General features: G+C 36.3%; 1 protein-coding gene across 2 annotated transcripts in view; it reads left to right on the top strand.

The window, feature by feature from the left end:
- SMCHD1 (structural maintenance of chromosomes flexible hinge domain containing 1) overlaps positions 1-7,590 on the top strand; it is a 70,445-nt gene extending 62,855 nt beyond the window's left edge. For both annotated transcript variants that reach the window (XM_039706261.1, XM_039706263.1), the window contains 6 exons: positions 695-804; positions 2,122-2,192; positions 3,059-3,230; positions 5,288-5,446; positions 6,129-6,252; positions 7,204-7,590. In XM_039706261.1, coding sequence (XP_039562195.1) covers positions 695-804; positions 2,122-2,192; positions 3,059-3,230; positions 5,288-5,446; positions 6,129-6,252; positions 7,204-7,306 — 739 coding nt within the window. In that variant the 3' untranslated portion in view covers positions 7,307-7,590. The remainder of the gene's footprint in view (positions 1-694; positions 805-2,121; positions 2,193-3,058; positions 3,231-5,287; positions 5,447-6,128; positions 6,253-7,203) is intronic.
- Positions 7,591-19,796: the final 12,206 nt, after the last annotated feature.

The raw sequence follows: 19,796 nt of genomic DNA, 5'->3' as shown, positions 1-19,796 counted from the left end.
TCTTGTCTAATTTGATTGTTAAACTTCCGTTGAAGATTTGAAGTATAAAATTCACAGGTTTATTATTATAGCAACAGTAATGTCACTTGAAGTGTTAGCTGAAATCTCAGCTTTACGTCTTTAGCTGCTGTGTGATGCTCTTTATATAATAGTTTCTGTATTTTTTTTCTTTGTCTACATGTTTTCTAGAGCAGGAATTTATTTTAAATAATTTTAGTGCTTCTAATCAGATTATAACTTTCAAAAATCCAGTTTCAGAATACATTCCTAAAATCATCTGTAGTCATATAAAGTCATTTTGCTATTTCAGTTGCCTGAAAAATAAAGTACAGTATTTCTGCTCCTGAAAATAATTTGCTTATGAAGGTGACTTCTAATATAATAAGAATGCCCTTTAGAAAAGATCTGATGTATAAATGTATTTATAATGTTCAAATTCTCAGTTGTCATAATACAGTGCATTAAAACTTGTCCATAAATTAGTCATACGATTTTGTTGAAAATAATGCCTCATAACAAATCAGTGTTTTACTGAAACATCTTTAACATAACTGACATTTCAGATAATGGTGGGATCATTTATCTAATGTGGAAGTGATAAGATGCATTCAATTCCGTTGCAGATTCCTGGCTAGAATAATGACAAATTGCTTTCTTCTTTTCTTCTTCTTTGCTGTCTCCTTTGCTTAACCAGACCTTTACCTCACATGAGAAATGGAAGAACGTTCTTCAGACCTATTGGAAATCCTGTATTTGCCAGAGATCTGTTAACATTTCCAGATAATGTAGAGCATTGTCAAACAGGTAAATGATAAGGATCAAACATTAATAACTTCTTTCTTTTAAAGAATGAAATACAGAAACATCACAAATTATAATCCCTTCAACATTTGCAAATACCAACGTACATTCCTCCTGAGTTCTGTTGGTAAAAATAGGAGGGCATTAGCATTAATTATTTTTAAACAAAAGTTGTGAAAATTTCACCCGTGACCACTTTGTTTTACTTGTTGTCTTAGTTTCATTTTCTCTACTTAGATGTGTGGCAGGTTTTTTCTTTTTTAAATTCCTGCAGCATTATCTTATTCTCAAGCTCCTTAGAGCAGGAACTGACCATCACAAGATTAATTTTATAATCTCATATTGCAGAAGCTACTCCTTTTGTTAGGCTTTGTTTCTAGTTTGGTGCTTCTCAGAAATGTGTAATACATAGATTTAAGTACATGCAGACTGAAGTGTACATAACTGTGTGTGTTATGCTTAAACAGCTTAATAGTTGTGAGAAATCTTTCAATTTTTATGTAGATTTTAGTTTAGGACACTATTGTACTCTTACTCTTTCTAACAATGTAGCAATCCCTACCTTTTCCTACACTTTTTTTTAAATTAAGTAGCTCTGCTCCTTTATATGGAGAGTTGACATCTGCAGTTACTTCAGTAAGTTTTGCATTTTATTTCACGACTTCCCACTATAGAAGTATTCCTCTCTACTGTTTATAAAGACCAATTTTTAACCCTGTGCATTTTCAGAAAGTTAGATAGTGATAGACTTTTAACTATAAGTTCTTCTTCATGCCCCTTGAGGGAATTGAAAAAAATCATGTTGCATGGCTACATTGTTAGATTTTGTATGGAACAGACTTCCATTAGCAGAAGAGTCTTAAGCTCAGTTGGATCATTTGCCTGGGAATGTTTTGTTTTTTTTATAAACCATTGAAATATGAAGAAAAATATTAAGTAACTGAGAACAAAATTCAACATCCCAGGAAGATTTTTAAAAAGATATCATTTATATAATTTCATGAAACTTGGGATTTTATTATGTGTGTCTTGATCAATGTAAAATATCAAGAGAGTATTTTATTGGAAAATACACTCAATTATGCCAAAAGGCACTTAAATGTACTAATTTTTTTTCCTTGTGAATTCACTAATGAAAGCAGAAGATTGCATAGCTATCTCAACCTCAACAGAATTTTGTTGAAATAAAAATTATTTACATGTTATTTCCCTTGCACTTATCTTAGAAGCTGTGATAATGATGCCTCAGAATTGACTTTTCAAAACTCAAGTTATTTTGCTCCAGAGAAATTTCATAGTTCAAAAATTTATATTTTTCAGTGTTTGGTATGCTCTTGGGTGATACTATCATTATAGATAACTTGGATGCTGCCAACCACTACAGAAAAGAGGTATGTTTCAAATTTTCTCTAAATTTTATGATACAGATATATTGCAGAGCTACATATTTAATACATTAAAAACTTACAGTAATTCCCAAGTTTAATGCTGTGTTAGCTGTAAGTTTGTTTACTGTCTGTGGGTCTCAAACAGTGAATGAAATCTCTATTATTGGCACTGACAAAATTATCTCCATTCAACAAATTCCATTATGTGAATGTTGCTATGGCACATGGGACCATGTTTGCAAAGATGAGCATCTTCAGTTTGGCTGTGTTAGTGTTAAACACAAGTTCTTCTGTACTTTCCTAGTCACTCTGTGTCATAAAACACAGGAGTGTAAGGCACATGGTGAAATATCAGGTCCACTTGACTAAGAATTTTATGTGAAACTTACTGGATAGCTTTGAGACCCATTTTATTTAGGTTTAATGGTACGTGTTTTAGCAGGAAAGTGTCTCTGAGGAAGTACTGACACTGGGCACTTTTACTTTCAGCCCATGAGTTTGCTAGAATCAAAAAAATGATTGAGCATAAGAATGTAGAACTGTACTGATTGCCACTGCTTCCTAATATATGTTGATAATCAGCTTTTCCCAGGTATAGATCTAAATTCTGCCTTCAGGTTTCTGGTAAAATGTGAGAACAAATCCAAAAAAAAACTAGTCTTCATAATTATTGACAATAATGCTTCATTTTAATATATGCATTCTACTGCTTGAAAGCAAAGTCATGACGTCATTTCAGAAAATATGTTTTTCTTTAGGGGACACATTTGCATTGCAATTGAAAAATACAAAGGTTCACAGCAGCATTGCTGAAAACTTAGACTTTTTGTGGAGTTACTAATTTATTCTCGATTTCTGTACCTGTGCAGGTTGTAAAAATTACACACTGCCCTACCTTGCTGACTAGGGAAGGAGACAGGATTCGCAGCAATGGAAAATTTGGAGGCCTGCAGAATAAAGCTCCTCCAATGGACAAGCTCAGAGGAATGGTATTTGGAGCACCGATGCCAAAACTTTACTCTACTATCTCTGGACAGATAGGTGGGTTAATGAAGTCACAAACATACAAAACTTAGAAAATTATATTGCTTGTCCTATGTTTTTTATTCTCTGATGTAATACAGAAAGGAAAACTTCAATTTATCATACAGTTATTTTAAGAAATAGGAGCTGTACAGTGTTCTGTTTATAAATTTGCATTTTCTTAAAAACTTGTAGCTATTACATTTCCTGAAATAAAAAGTAGTAATAATGAAACAATCCCCTTTTTTAATTAGCCTTAAGAAAATGAGTATAAGCAGTAATAATCATTCAAACAGTAAGCATGAGAAGCTTCTTTTCTTAAGTGCTTATAGCTATTATATTTCCTGAAATAAAAAAAAAAAGTAATAATGAAACAATCCCCTTTTTTTCTTGGTCTTATTAAAGGAGTATAAGCAGTAATAATCATTCAAACAGTAAGCATGAGAAGCTTTAGTTGATTGAATTCTGGCATCACTGAGAAACACGTTTTAGGTCTTTCTACTCTGGAAACACCATAATTTAAAATTTCTTAAGTGCAAGTGAGCTCTATGAAACAGTGGTAGAAAAATTCATGTTCTTAAGAGAGAATATCTCATAAGCTAACCTATTTCCTGTGGGATCACTTCAATTTCTTTATGTGCTTAGATTCTTCATTTCAGAATAAAGGTTAGAAATTAAGTTAGAAGATGCAGTTTCTGACATGTAACAACTGACTTAACTGATGAGTAAAGCACTGAAAAGTCTTACTTGCAAACAAGATTTTTCTTAAATACTTAATTTTGAAAATAAAGGATATGAAGTGTATCCATGACAGTGCAATGGAGGGGTGTGGGGAGAGAACACACATACCTATTAAAATAGCCATATATATGAGCAAACTACTTAGCACTGACCAATTGAGTAGGGGAAAAAAATGAGGACTAAAACCATCTTTTCTCAGCACTTTAGTAAAAATATATTATGCCTAGGGAAAACACAGTAAGCCTGTCAGTCACAGACTACACTGGGTTTAGCATACTTTGTCTATCAGCGTGTTTTCAATTGTTGAACTCAATTATTACCCAATACAAATTAAATTGAAATTTTCTATAGTTTAGTACTGGAGCAATAGTGGTAGAAGAAAAGGGCATGTTTTAATTTCACTTAGATACTAGACATTTAAAGGAAAATCATAATAAAATTCCATCAACAGCATGGACAGCATCTCATTACACAGGGCTTGTTGTGAACTTAATTTTACACGTAGCATTAGTTCTGACATGCTCTTTTTCAGTGTTTGTAGGATAAAAGTTGCTTAATCTGTTATTACACTGGCAAGGTACTTGTAAAATAAGCTGTATTAAGAGTCTTCAGGCTTTTGTCAGTCTGCAGTAGCTCTCTGTGTGAGAGCTTTCACCCCATGGCAAACTTAAGGTCATTTAGTGTTCAGTTAAACTTTGTGCATAATACCTCGTACTCACGTGAAAGTAAAATGAATGAGTCCAGGCTAATATGCTTGAACCCTTCCTTTATTACTTGACATATTTATTCAATGCCTGGATGTGGAAAAATTTTTTGTCTCATGTGTGTAAAGAGGAAAAAGGATTGTCAGCAAAATACACCTTTGTTAATCTGAGTCTGCTTGATTAAATTTCCATAGTGGGACGGAGTGAAACTCAGTAAATGTTCACTTGGGCCACAAGGTGGAATACAATTCAAGTCAGTAATACAAGCTTCTGCTTTGTAGCACTGAAAGCACAGCATGCTACAAGCACTTAATGTCTGATCAGAGGTAGAGAATTTCACTTGGAGCACACGGGCAACAAGATGTGTACAGTGATACCAGTTTCCCACATGATTTTCAGAGTTTGCAGTCATCTAAAATAGGGACTTGAAAAGAGGAGTCAAAATATTGGATTTTTTTTTTTACAGTCATTTTAAGAACAGCCACTATAAATTTTGATATTTTTAAGTAGTGTTGTTAAAGGTATGTTTTCTGGTGGATTATATATTGCCTAGGTTGTATTGGTAGCATTTGAAATCAAAATGGTTATTTACTTACTATTCTGTGGCTTATTGTTTTATTTATCAATTAGATCTTCTTCAGCAATACCGTGCAGCAGTGATTAAATTTGATAATGTGAATAAGGACCTGGATTTACATTTGCAGTCACTGAACACTCCAGAAATGCAAAAGAAAAAACGGGAACTTGCTGAACAAGAGAAGAGCCTCAAGCTAGTAAAACAAAAATTGGGTAGGTTATTGTACTATAATTTTGGTGTGCTGTAGAAAGAGAACAGTTAACTGCAACCAGATGAATTCTGCTCTTACAAACTAAGAAGTTCAAACTATGAATGAAAGTTGTTAACATTAAATAGTAGCTTAAAGATGTCACATTTTAAGGAAAGAATAGAAAAACTATATGTACTAGTATGATGCTGTGGATAATGCCTAGAGCAGCACTGCCCTGTATTGTGTTCAGATAATAAGAATGTGGTCAGTTTGTCTTGTGAACATGCAACTATGATCTCACTAGTAAGAGATTATATAACTATTAGTGTGGCTGGCCCCAAAACATTGGCATGCTTTTTGAAATGACTGTGTAGTAAAGAGCTGAATTGCTTTTGCTAAGGAAACACAATCAAAACATTGTGCTATAAAAAGAAACACCCTGAAGTCTGCAAGGATTGTCTGAGTTACAAGTTTTTTTATGTCAATATCAAATAATATTTTAAAAATCAACATTTACTCTGTGACATTTATAAACAAATTGTTTTAACTGTCATCTTTGAACTCTGTTTCAGATATAAGGTAACCATAAAATTCATTGTTTTTCTAAAGTCTTTATTTCAAAGGTTTAACTCTGTTGTTATAGGGCCCATTTGTAACCAACAGGTTTAATTTTTCTGTAATTGGTTCTTGCAACTTTTTCATAGGTATGACTCCTGCTTTATCAGATAAAGGTGCTGAATCGTTACTTCAGCCTATAATGTTGGATATATCTGACACCCCCATTCCTCCCAAAAGAATGAGAAGAGACACAGTGAAAAAATTGTATAGGTAAGTATCTTCTGAGGCTAGTCATTATTTTCCCATAATCTGAATTCAAAACAAAAACTAGTTTATTCTGCATATTTTTAATTCATATTTGTATCTAATAAGCAACAGTTAATAGAGTTTGCATAAAGCTGATTTTCAAGATAATTTTTAATTTCTTTGAAGTTTCTGCCTCATTTAAAAGTTAAGTCTCATATAAAGATTTGCTTACTAATTCTGTTTCTCTTTATGAACTGATTGTTATCTTTGTGCATCACATTCCCCATATTTTCTGGTATATTTCACACTGTTACACCCAAAACTATTTGAGATGGCTTGGTCTGTAAACTCTTTTAAGGTCTGCTGTCAAATACTCAATAGATGAACACAGAAACAATTATTGTTTTGTAATAAAATCATTCTTACACTATTTCTTCTAAGTAACTGTCTGAAGTGAACTGGTGGGTAAAGTGTTTTACCCATGTATCTGTTCTCATTCCCTCTGTGCTGATGAGCGTTTGAACAGACACACACACACACACACAAATTTGCAAAATTCTGGTATCTCTACCTTTAAAGTGACATGAAACTGTCTTTGCCATTTCACATGTCTCTCCTCATGACTACATCACTGTCTTTGCTGAACTAGGGTCATTTTTCTGAGATTATTTAAATCTTACCCAGTAGTGTTATATGATTCTCAGAACAAGTATTCACTATAGTGCTGTGTCTCTTACTTTTTATACTTGCTACTATTTTATCTACATATAGAACTAAAGTGGTTATGTAGTTAAACTAATATTAGCTTCTTGCTATTCTTCATTTTAACAAAATAAATACAGTAATAAAAAGCTGTGTATGAATATGGGGGTTATATTGTTTATACTTGTCGGAGCTCTATGCTATACATGTAATTTTATATATATAAAAAAATAAAAGCTTTGTTTATAAGCCACTGTGCTATGTTTTGTTTAGCTCAGAAGAATGGATCTCCTCTCCTGCAAAGCAGCAGCAACCGCAAGTGCTGCAAATGGCCCCTTCAGAACTTAATGGAACTCCACGGAAAAGAAAGGCATAGACTGATCAGACTTGCTGGGAAAAGCTGTGTATGGAAAATGTGAATACATTCAGTTAAAGGAAATACTTATGCGGTATTACCGTTACTCTGAAGATTTTTATACTGATAGAAGATACAAATGTATTTCAGTTAGTAGGAACAAAAGTGTAAGTATTTAACATTGTTAGCCCAATTTTTGTATAGTTAATTTTCATTTCTAAAAGCTTTCAGAGTTATGTTCATGTGTTGAAAAAAAGGTTTTAAATATATTCTTTTTTATTTATGAAAAGATCTTTGCAATAAAACTGCTTCAGTACAAAGCACTGACAATACAGTCACTTGTGTTGAATAGATTGTGTCGTGAAATGAGATTTTAATTTTAAAAGCATCCCAGGCTGTCTTGAGGAAGATAATCAGAGGTCACTTTAATGATCTGCGTTGCAAAGATTTTAGTGACGAACAGGGCAGAAAAGGATCAGGCATGATTAAAGATAGAATTTCAGCCAGGGTCAGAGCAAGCAGCTGGAAACAGACTTGATTGAAAGAAAAAGATAGGGCAGAAGTATGAAGCTAAACTTGAAAAGTATAATAGTTATTGGTTGAAGCCCTCTAAATAACATAGGAGACAGTGTTCAGGGATATGGAGCATGTGTAGGTTCACATCTGCCTCAAAGAATTTCTGCCTCGGAGTGAATGTTGACACCAAATCTACTGATCTGTACTCTCAGCAACATGCATTTTATATACATACTCCTTTTCTGAAAAAGGACTTTAAGCTTAAAAAGACATGGTGGTCTCCTGCTAGAAGTTTTAGAATATTGATCACTGGTGCACATCTCTGTGATAGTTCTAATAAAATGAAATTTCTCCAAATTAAGGAGAAATAAAGCAGTGTAATTTGTGGTTGAAGGTTTTCCAGAGCTTTCTGCTTTAAAGACAGGTTAAACATCAAATTATCCTACCATTAAAGAAAATAAATATATTCAAGTAGAACATGTAACACCAGCAAGAAATGAAGCTAGCCCTACCTCTTTTTTTTTTTTTTCTGGTTTTCTCTCTAAATTTAGACATCAAGACTTGAATCAGGTAGCCATCATGAAGGGTTTGCCTTGTAATAATTTGTCCCACCACACCAATTTACTTGATAGTTCTTATTTTAAATGCATTTATTTTAATTCTGACATCTGCCTAGCCTCAGTCTCCAGTCTCTGGATAATCTTGAATCTTATTGGATTAAATATGTATTCCTGCAGAAGTATTTCCTGTTGGAATTCATCTCTTGCCTTTGGTAGTCAGTGTAGCCACTATTAGCATCATGTGATGTATCTCCCTGATGGAAGAGGCAAACAGAAAATTAAGGATGGTTTCCAGTTTTGTGCAATAGCTATCAGAGATTTCAGGAAATTTCACCAGGGAACTTTCAGGATTTTCCAGCACAGTGATGGCAAGTTACTGCTTTGCAAAGCTGTTGAGGACAACTGATTTGGTCATGACAACAAATTGGAGCTCTGAAGTGTCAATATTTTCCCTTTACCCACTCTTTACTCTGCAACAGAGCAGAGCAGGGACCTCAGCCATGCTGAGCAGTGTGTGTTGTCCTCACTGATTTGGTATGGGTCTGGTGGAAATCCATGCAGGAAACTGGGAGAAAGTGGTTGTGGTTTTGGTGTGGGCCTGCTTTTCAACTAGCACCCAGGGATGCAGAGACTGCCTGTCAGGTGAGTGAGGATGGATGCCCCATGTAATCCAGGGAGGTAAGTTGGATGACAAATCCTTTCTGCCAAACCACCCTTGCAGTGTGACAGCCCCACCATCAGTGTCATGGCCCTGACTCTACATCTGTACAGTCCCAGGATCACTGGTACTTCTCTAGCCATGTGTCTCGTCTGGGACTTCCTCTGCCTCTTCCAGGGCCAGAGTCGCGTTGTCACCAGAGCTGCACCTCAGGAAAAGACCAGTGAGAAGGAAGGAGGAAGGGCTGATGCCCAGGGAGCAAAAGGCAGGCAGGGAACCAGTGCAGGGTGATGCTACAGCAGTAGCCTGGATGAAAAACACGCATTCCAAATGTCCATTGAGACATTGTGAGACTGTAGCAGTGTCATTACTGGAAGTTTTCTGCTGAAGCCTCCAGAGTAGATGCATATTTGATTACATTAGCATTATATTGCTATCCTGAACTCCATTTCGGCTAAGCCTTTAAAGAGATTTGCCGTCACCATTGGGGAATGGTTCATTCTTCAGTTGGTCACAATGGGAAAAGAGAAAGAAAGGTAAGTTGCTTGCTTTTTAACAGCAAAGATATCAGCTGTTCTAAAGACTTATTATAGTGCATTGCTGCAGGTTGTGGTAGTGTCATTTTGTGGATATTTAATAAAGCATTATTAAGGAACTGTCATTAAAACATTATCTGCCTTCAAGCACCAACATTTTCTCCCAACAAATTCTGCTCCCAAATTGTTCTGTTCAGGGTTGTTTTTTTTCTAATACTTAAGAAACAAAATCCTTTTAAGTTTTATTTCATGATGACATGGCAAGGATAGGCAGCCATCACAGACCAGATCTGCAGTAAATTCCTTTTCTGCCAGAATGCAGTACACCATAGGAGAAGCCCAAATCACTTTTAATGTTTTCTTTTTTTAAAAGTTAGTTTGCTCATTGTCTAGGAAGTAGAACATGTCTTACTGATGGTAGCAGTACCAGTATCAGTAAAAAGCAGCTGTTTGCCTCCCTTTCTGCCTGTGACTTGACAGGGTGTATCCAGGGATTCTGCCACACCAGATCATCTCCCCACAGGAATAGGCATCATTTCAGGTTCATAAAAAGTATGGACGCGTAGATGTGCATACACATGCCAAGTTATATGTGTACATGTGTACATAGAGTTCCTCTTGTCTATATTTCCATAGGCAAGCTCTTCCACACCCACTGTGACTGTGGAGAAATTCCAGGAGAACTACTGTGTTGACGGGATGTGTTTTAGCTGCTCCTGTCCCCTATCTGACTCTCTGGCATGTCTTCTCTGCCATGAAATGGTTCTGAGTGCAGAGTAGCCCTAGCTTTAGCAATAAAAACTGACTTTACAAGGTATGCATGTGAACTAATTGAATGGAATTTTATTTTAATACAGCTTATATATAATACTAAGGAAAATTTTCAAGTATTAGAGGCAAAAAAATATAGCACTTTCAATTTCTAAATATGTAAATTCCACAAATTTTATAATGTATGTTAATGGATTCTTACAACTCTCACTGGCTTTTATAGGAGAGTATGAGGGCTCTAAAGAAATCCCTACTCACTGCTTTGGGGCTTATTATTTTACAGTAGCCTTGCTCTTTATGACTACACTATTTAGGCCCTGTTTGTATGCATACCATCAAGCACAGGTGAACTTCACAAGAGAAACAGGACAGCTAAGACCTTCCTTCAAAAAACTGAAAATATTTTGTACAACAGCAGAACTATGTGTTTCACTGTCTTACCTAGGAAGAATTTATGAAAGTTTTTTTTTATCTAATAACACAGCCCAAGAATTTTTGCCTAAATCATAGAGTATTCACCTTTTTTTAGAAAATGAATGTTACTTTCTAGTTACTGAAAAGATATTTGGTGGGCTCTCATTTCTTATTATTCACTCCCTCTTTATTCCTCATCAATTAAACCATATCATGCAGCAAATATTGTAGTCAAGGCTGATTCCAAGAACAGAAAAATTATTTTCCCTCAGTGTACTTAAAAGTTTCAAAGAATGATGAACAAACTAACTGCAGCGATCTCCGATTCATCTTTTTTCACACACAAAAAAATAAATTGGTAGATTACAAAGTTACTGAATAAAAAACTGAGCTATTTAATTAAAATTTGCTGCTACTTTGTTTAATGGAAAATGGGAATGGTCCCAAAAACTTAAAAGTTAACTTTCCCCAGTAAACAGCTAGTGAAAACAAATGTTTCATATTAAATCCAGCTCCTGCTTTTAGCTTGTTCTTATAAAGAAAATATACTAGAGAAATTAAATGGCAATGTCATAAAATTAGTAGCTAAAGACTGCCTTACAAGAAAAGGGAAAGGTGGACTGTCATGTTCCTGCCCTTACTTCCACAAGCCTTTCTTTGTAACTAAGGGTCTCTTAGCATGTGCATGCTCCTGTGTGGTGGTGTATTAACCTAAACTAACTGATTCAGAAGATACAGATCAAAGGTCCAGCTCTGCTCAAACTGGAAGAGCTGGTTGAGCAAGAGGAAGATTCATGACAGCCTGGGGAATGCAGTGAAAAGAATTCTTCTGAAACAATGGAGGAGGCCATTCTGCAAGTTGCTCAATAGTTTCTTTTCTTCAGCAGATTCCTGGGGCAATTCTAGGATAGAATCCTGGGAAAAGTGAGAAGGGATGTTTAGAAGTGTTCTTCATACTAAGGACTTATGGCAGAAGCAGTCATGAGTAAATTTGGTAATGCATACGAGAGCTAACCCAGCAGTGATAGGAAGTCAAAGCAGAACTGCTGAAGTGAAAGCACACCGAGGGCTGGGTCACATGTGAGAGGCCTCACATGCTGAAATTAAGCCTGCTTCTGTTGCAGGTAATTTTGGCAGATAAATAGCTTACAGAGAGCTGCCTTCAGTGTGGCAACTTCATCTTGCATCATTCATAGCTGAACTGACTTGAGGCATACGACACAGCTGGTGGAGTCCAACTGCTGCAGGAGCGTGGTTCTAAAAATGGGGACCAGTGAGATCAGTTAGTGAGTTGTGGTGTGTTGCTGTTGTAGTGTAGTGTTGCACAGACATGTGCAAGCTTGCAACTAATCATGTCCTTCACTGGCATTTTAACCACTGTTTTGAAGTTTGTAAGTACATTCCAAGTGGAGAGCCCTTGGATGCCAAAGGCAGTTTGTTGTCATGCAGATCTTGAAAGGAAAAAGTGCCTCTGAAAGTGGGTGGTCAGACCAAGACTGATTTATTCAGTTGGTCTCTGGAGGGAGATTATATCTACCTCCAGAAATGAGCCCCTCTAGGAGTCCATGTCAGAGCATCTGAACTGTACAAGATCTGACCACTCTTGTTCTACTTTCTCTGGAAACAAACATTGGGAGGCAAGCCACAGTGCTGGCAGAGTGCTGTACTTGTCTCATGCTGCTCAAAGCCAAAAGGGTCTTCTTCCTCTTAACTGTTCCTGGAATAAGCTTGTGGTGCTGGTAGAGTCTCTCTACCCTACTAATCTTTGGCACCTTCCTGTGCCAAGATAAACAAGATTCAAAGATAACCAAGAGTCCCCAGAAAAGGCGGAATGGAGGAGTGTGGGGTAGGGAATGAAGCAATAAGAGGATAAAGAATCAGACATCTTTGCCTTTGAAATTTGGGTCTGAAGTTTCACATCTCCCAAAATGAGATTTGAGAGTTTGTTAGGCTCCTGTTATTGGATGCTTCCAAGACTGAAGCAGTTTGGGATTAGAAATGAACCAGCCATTGAGACTACTGGCACATGACTTGAGAGTCCCCAGGAGACTCAGAAGTGTGATAAGAGTTCCCTACAATTGGATGTTACCTACAAGTGGGTGCTGATGGCACAGGGAAGATGAGCAGAAAGATGGAAACTGCTGGAGTTCCCAAAACCAGAATACCAGGTTGGTATGCAAGGATTAGCAGGAGAGTTGACCTATCAGGAGAGATGGACACATCTATCAACCTGAGGAGAGATTTATGGCAGATTAAGGATGGTCTCACTAGTGCAACTCCTAAGGCCTATTTCTGATTCCACACTGACAGGTAGGCATGGATTCGAGATTCTAGTGAATACACATTACAAAATATCTTTGCAGTGGACTTGAAATTTATGCCAAATACCCTGTTCCAGAAGATTTTATGGGTCACTTTTCCTCACCATTGTGATCAGATAACTTTCCTGGGTTGGGGAAAGGTCACCAAGACAGAATTAACTTTTAAAAAAAGGTTTGGTGATAAAATAAACTGTTTTTCTTGTGGGAGAGAAAGCACTCTGAATTTTTTAGGTTTTGTATCATCCTTATGAGGTATTTTGTGGCTCCCAGAGCCATCTAATTCCCAGTTACTCAACCACCCACTGAATCGCAGCGTGGGAACGTGTATTCTAGGTTATGCACGCCCAAGTCATTTTTTATGTTAATATTTCTTAAGCATTAATATTTTCTAGAAAAATAATCAGGCTTGAATATACACAGATAGACTTCATAAGCTTTACATATAAAATGCCAAGTACACTGAAGAATAGTTGCTCCGTATATATTGATAGACTGGTTCTTAAATGTCATAAATGCATTTAAAATGTTTGTGTTGAATTTTTTCCCTGAACTGCTCTACTTTCTCTGATCTTAGAATTGTAATATATACCACTTCTGGTGTTAAGAAAGATTGGAAACGTTATTTTAACCAAGTGTGTTGAAGTGCAAATAACAAGTGAACTTTTGAACTCTCTTGCATTCTCGGAGGATCTGGAGAGGTCTCTGCCAGGCTTGGAGAAAGAGCTGAACATGGAAGTTTTGTTAGAATTTTGGCAAATAGAATTATCTGGAATTAGCATGGTTTATTCCGATTCCAGCTTATCACTTCAAACTAGATTTCTCTTTAATAAGAATTACTCAGTTTCTCTTATGGAAGTTTCCTGTATGTAAGAGGGTATTTGGTGACCCTGTGTCAAATGCATGATAGCATTATCAAAATAGAGGAATTTGGGGTCAAAGAGTTTGCTGGTTACCTCTGTTGCCAAGATTGACTGTTCCAGGTCCTTATAAAGACATGCTGACACATTGGTGTGATGTGTCAAGGACCTGATGATGTGGAACATTTTCCATAGCACCACTTCAAATGCAAGCCTTTCCTTTGTTGAAAAACTCTCCTGCATGTGCAGAGATTGTATGCAAAAAATAATAATAACAAATATGCCATCGTGGGGGATGGGAAAAGAAATTTGGGCTCCTTTTTCCTGTGTTGGAAAAGCACAAAACATTCAGTGTTCTGCATAAAAATGTATTTTTTTGCAATACATTTATAATACAGTTAGAACTTTGGGAATCAGAAAGTTTAATAATTGTTACCTGGTTCTTTTGTTCTGTTTTCAGATGTTTCAAAATCACAGCTATCACTTTTAAGTCTGCTCTGTCTTTGGAATGTATTTGCCACATTTTTTATGGACACTAACTGTATATCTGCCTCCACTCTTTCCAGTTCTTCTGATTCCTGGGAAAGAGGGAAATCTGTGAGAACATTCCTCAGGTTTTAGGCAATGCCAGTTATTGCTCTTGGAACACACTGAGAAAGCAACTACACAGAGAGATACAGAAGTAGTAAAATCCTGTTTAAATTTTCACTTAGATGAAAAATAAATAATGCCATCTCAGAATCCATAACATATAGAACTTTCATCTGTATTATTTCCCCTATCAGCTTACCTTTTCAAAAACAACTGTCTTCTATGTATAATATATGTATTTATTAAAGATTGAGAAATGTTTGTGAGTAGTATCGGTAAGCTTCTTCTCAAAAGAAAAAGGAAAACCAGACTCTCTATGAAAAAAAAAGAGCTATCAGATTATCTTTGTGAAAGGATCTAAAACTCTTTGAACATGAAATGCTGGATGTCACTTCATAAGTTTTTTTTATCCTTCCTAAAATTCAGGTTGAGTCAGCTGGTGTAAATTACTCTAGGATGTAAAATAAAGATGATTAAATAGGATTCATTGCTGTAGGCAGAGAAGCAGTAGACTTCTGTGTGAGCTGCTGGCTATTTTGTACTGCTGGACATGAAGCCATTGGATTTCCACCCTCGGAACACAACGTTGCAGCTCTTCCAGTATCCGTTTGTGTACATTATGGTGATGGCAAGTAAATTTGATCTGCTCATCATTGACTGTTAAGGTGGCAAAATCTGACTGCTTTGGATGGTATAACTCTCATTTAATAACCTGCACTCAAAGTTAAGTTTTGATAACCAAATGTTTTCTCCCTTTGTTTAATATATCAGAAAAAGATCCAGGTTCCAATAATGACTAGAGAGTAGCTGCATATGGGTCTTATATTTTTTAACAGTCTGATTCTCTACTACACTGGATAAAAGTCTTACTCATAGGCAGAAACCATCATTCATTTAAATGTGTACAATTTTGACTGCTTCAAACATCTGTGTTTGCAGCAGCAGCAGGAACCTGCAGAGGCCCTGCACCTTCAAAAGGCCCAAGCCAACCTTGTCCTTAACAGCAGTGAGGTTTTGGTGTGAGTATAAAATGTTTTGTAACCACTTTTTGCCAATTGAAAAACAGGACCAGACCCTAGAGACAGTCTGTAGAAAAGGATTGTCTTGTTCCCACCCCTGGATGTGTGTGTGTCCAACCTATGTTGCAATATTTGGCTGTGGACTTCTGCTTTTTTTTTTTTTTTTGTTAACTGCCTGAAAACAAAAGAGTATATCCATGCAAAGGATCTAGGCTTGAATTTAAAGCTAGCTCCTCACATAAAAATTGCTAAAGCCTGGAAAAAATTATCAACATTTACATGTCTCAAAAGAGTTTTGTAAGTCACCAAGAAATGAGTCAGGCATGAAGTGCTGTCTGTAGGTTGAGGGGGCGACTGAAATGCAAATACCCAGTTACCACAGACAGAACTGAGGGGAAAGAAAGAGTCTCACACTAGTAACTCAATCCAGATATATGACCCTTCCCAGAGAAAGCTTACACACAAGGAAAACGAAATAAAGTAATTGTAAGGTAAGGTTTGTAGAAGAGTGAATAACTGTGATTCCATAACTGGATAAAGAATCTAAAAATAAAGAAAGTCTTTGTTGCCTTTCAATGTGCCACACAGCAAATAATGCTTTAAGGTAATCTGTGTTGCCAACTCCAGACAGCAACTCCAGAGGACTGCTGAAAGTCAGAAGCAGTTGGACAAAGACAGTGAATTACTGCAAAGCTCTAACAATAAAAAAAATAAATCAGGAGACTGGCTTAAAAGTAAGATTTGAAAATGATACCATTATATGTACTTTCCTTTTTGTTTTTGAGTCTGTAGGATGGGTTTGAGTCAAGTTTTCAAATTGCTCTCTGCAAAGGAATGCCAGAACTAACTTTCTTTTGCAATACAATCTGAAGTGCTCAAATCATGCTGGAATTCCAGGAACTGGAACTTAAATGAAAAAGCAAAATGTAGATGCTGCAGTACTAAAAAAAATGTAAGGACAAATGAAGTACAGTAGGTAGAGAAATTATTTTTTCTGCCTCAGTTTTTACAGAGAACACTGATGTAACAAAATACATCCCGTAATCTAACAATGATAAGTCATTCTCTCTCCATCGAGATTTCACTGTTGTAACTTGTAAAGTCCGCTGAACTTAGCAGACCTCTCTAGGAATAAAGGTCTTGGGAGCATTCCCATTTTTTCAAGGGAAAAAGGACAACTCATGCATGAGGCAGTGAAGTTTTGGCTGTCTAAGGATTCACTCAGTGAAGTGGCTCTTTGTGAGTTATCTAAATCTCTCCAGTTATACACAGCTGGTATTTCTAGACATTTGGCTTAATGTTTCTGCTCTGGATATGGATGTCTTCTCCACGTAGGAGAACTGTCCCCATAATTTGTGTTGATCTTCAGCAGTATACTATTTGCAGTGAAATTACAGTGTAATAATTTGCAGTGACTTCCCTGACCTCCAGTTAGGAAATGTCCTACTGTGCTTCAGGCAATTTATTTTCCCCTAGCACAGTCTACAGTCACAGCTTCTGTGATATTATTTCTCTATCAATGACAAGCATCAGGGAACAGTAGGAATGAACTGGTGAGATTTACTAATTGAATGTTTGCCTTCAAGTGGCCTATTGTTGGTAATGCTGGAAAACTGTTCAAATGGAATGTGTAGACTGAGAAGAAGCAAGGCAGCTTCTTAAAGATCGTCCTATTTCTCCAAAATCAAAACTAAAAGGATCAAAATAGTAGCCAATGTATTTCTAACCAGCAATGACACATATAAGCCTTTAATTTCTTTCAGAAAGAGAAACACAAAGTGAAAGAAAATAATAAAAACCCCCTCCTTCTTTTCTGCTTTCTTCCCACTCCCTCCCCCTCCATCCTAACCTCAGCTGCCTTACAACACTTAGTGTGGGTGCTGTTATTACTGGAATACAGAGATTTTCATCTGGCACAGTTCAAACCACTTCCCAAATTAAAATAGGCTATCTTAGCATATGCACAATAACCTATATCTACAGATCTTTTGCTGGCTTTAATACTGTTGGTATAATTGGAGTGGCAAAATTCCCTGTAGAGACCAGGCCTCAGCACAAAGCTTGAGACTGTAACACTGAAGACAACAGAGTTCTGATTTTGTTCATATTTTTTAGCATCACTGACAGATACCTATAGAACAACGGGATTCCTTCCTTATTCATTTCTCATCCTAGAGCAGTAATGACTCCACCATGTTCTTCTGCAAATGGCTAAAGGGATGAAAGAGAAAAGCCCAACATCAACAGGAGCAGAGACTACCAACAATTCCTGACAGAGTTCATCCTGAAGTTTAGATTTAATTTTAGCTGTTATAAAGAAAATACTTTAAATAACATTCTATAAGCCTGAAATCCTGTGCTTGTTAAAGTAAAAGCAAATGCTGTAAATAATGCCAGATGCCCTGAATTGAGTCCATGACTGAGTTCATTCTTGAAAATATGCTCCTATATATAAATTCTTCATATCCTATGTTCACTGAAGTAAATTCTAAAACCATGAGTTCATTTTACCACTACTGCATACAGTCTTGTCCAGTGTAAGTATTACTATCATTTGATCCACCAGTTCTCAGTCCCCCATGCAGGGAGCACACCAGCAACGTTCATCTTTAACTTCTTCTCCCACAACCATCATCCCTGTAGCAACAGTTCTTCCAACACCATATAAAACCACACCTTCTTTTGGCAACAGATATTTCCTTTTAACAATAAAAGAAAAATTAAAGCGGATACAAGCCCATGGTTGATCTAGAACTTGTCTGTACAGCCTGCAGCAGGAAGGATGCTGAAGTGTAAGATGTGTCTGAAAGAATCAGAGGAAATGGTGTCACCATCCTCACCAGGAGGTTTTGATCTCAGGTGGGAAAAAGGAAATACAAGACTAGTCTGAATTTATCTCATAGACAACTTAAGGCTGCTAAAACCTCTGAGATGTTCTAAATTCTAAATATTTACCAATTTACATAAACATTCAGTTAACTGAAGGATATTAGGATACAAAATGGAAATGTCATGGTAAGAGAATTTAAATACATATTTAAATACTCCTCACTGTCTACTACTGTAATTAATTACATGGCTACTGCTCATTAGAAGGCATATATTTCAACCTACCCAGTTTCTCCCAGTATTGGAAAGAAAAAATCAACAAGGCCATTATCTGTGGAAAACCTTTCTGTACTTCCCTGTACTCCAAGGACTTTCCTGCCCAAGTAATGGAAATTACTTTATACCAGCATGTCTGAAAATAGAATATCTGGTGTTTTTAAATAAACTATTGATTCTTGCCTGAGATTTTCAAGATGAGGTGTCAGAATGAGGCAGAAAATGGACAGAGACGGCATCCAGTTATGTTATCCAGCAGAGGTTTGACTGAAACAAATCTTGGGTGCTTAATTCCTAGTTTTCACAGAGGTGAGGGCTGCTGATTCCCATTGACATTGGTGGGAATGAAGTACTTGCCCACTGTATGTTGCCCTCAGCTCATTTAGATTTCTCAACTGATCAAACCAGATCACTGCTGTCACCAGTTTATTTATTTGCAGCCCTGAGAAATCCAACATGCATAGTTTGCAGTCTGATTAAAACACAGTTGGACACACAATTAGGATACAATGCAAAACATTTATCAAGAATAATTTATTGGAAAATCTGTAGAATAAACAAAGGTAATTATAAATTATCAAATTAGATAAAAATAGATAAGAATCAGAAGAAATGTTGAGAAGGTTTCCTTCTTTTTTTTTTTTTCCATTGGGAAATAAGCCAGGAGTTATTTTTTCCAAGGAAGCAAGACTGATGTTGTGAATCACAGTATTAGGTCTTACTGACATAAAGAATTTCCGCCTCTTGTTTTCAGCAAGACTTTCAACTTTCTTATTTTAATTTTCAGTGGACTGACTGCATTTTTAATAAATTTCTTTAAATAAATCAATATCTATTATTCCTAAAATGAAATTATAATGTCTGCATATAAATTTGACCCCGTTGTAGTTAGACTTACTTAACTTTCTTGCTTAGTTCAAACTCCAGGAACTGCAGCATGAGACTGACTAGTTAAACTGATGAACAAGGAATTCAAGCTTCAGAATCATGTGATTTTCTACCAAGAGCAATGTAATTGTTTAAAAATCTGCTGACAACTTCGTCCCAAAGACTGCAAAGCCATGTGCCACTCCCTTGCTCTCCATTCCAGCTCATCTTTAAAGTATCATGAAAGCTGAAATCTGTCACTTTCAATCAGAGAGCAGCATGTTGAGAAGGGCAGT

This window comes from Passer montanus, unplaced genomic scaffold, assembly GCF_014805655.1.
Source record: "Passer montanus isolate IOZ18808 unplaced genomic scaffold, ASM1480565v1 scaffold19, whole genome shotgun sequence".
Lineage (NCBI taxonomy): Eukaryota > Metazoa > Chordata > Aves > Passeriformes > Passeridae > Passer > Passer montanus.
The sequence above is the reverse complement of the archived record's forward strand: the minus strand, read 5'-3'. Positions and strand labels throughout refer to the sequence as shown.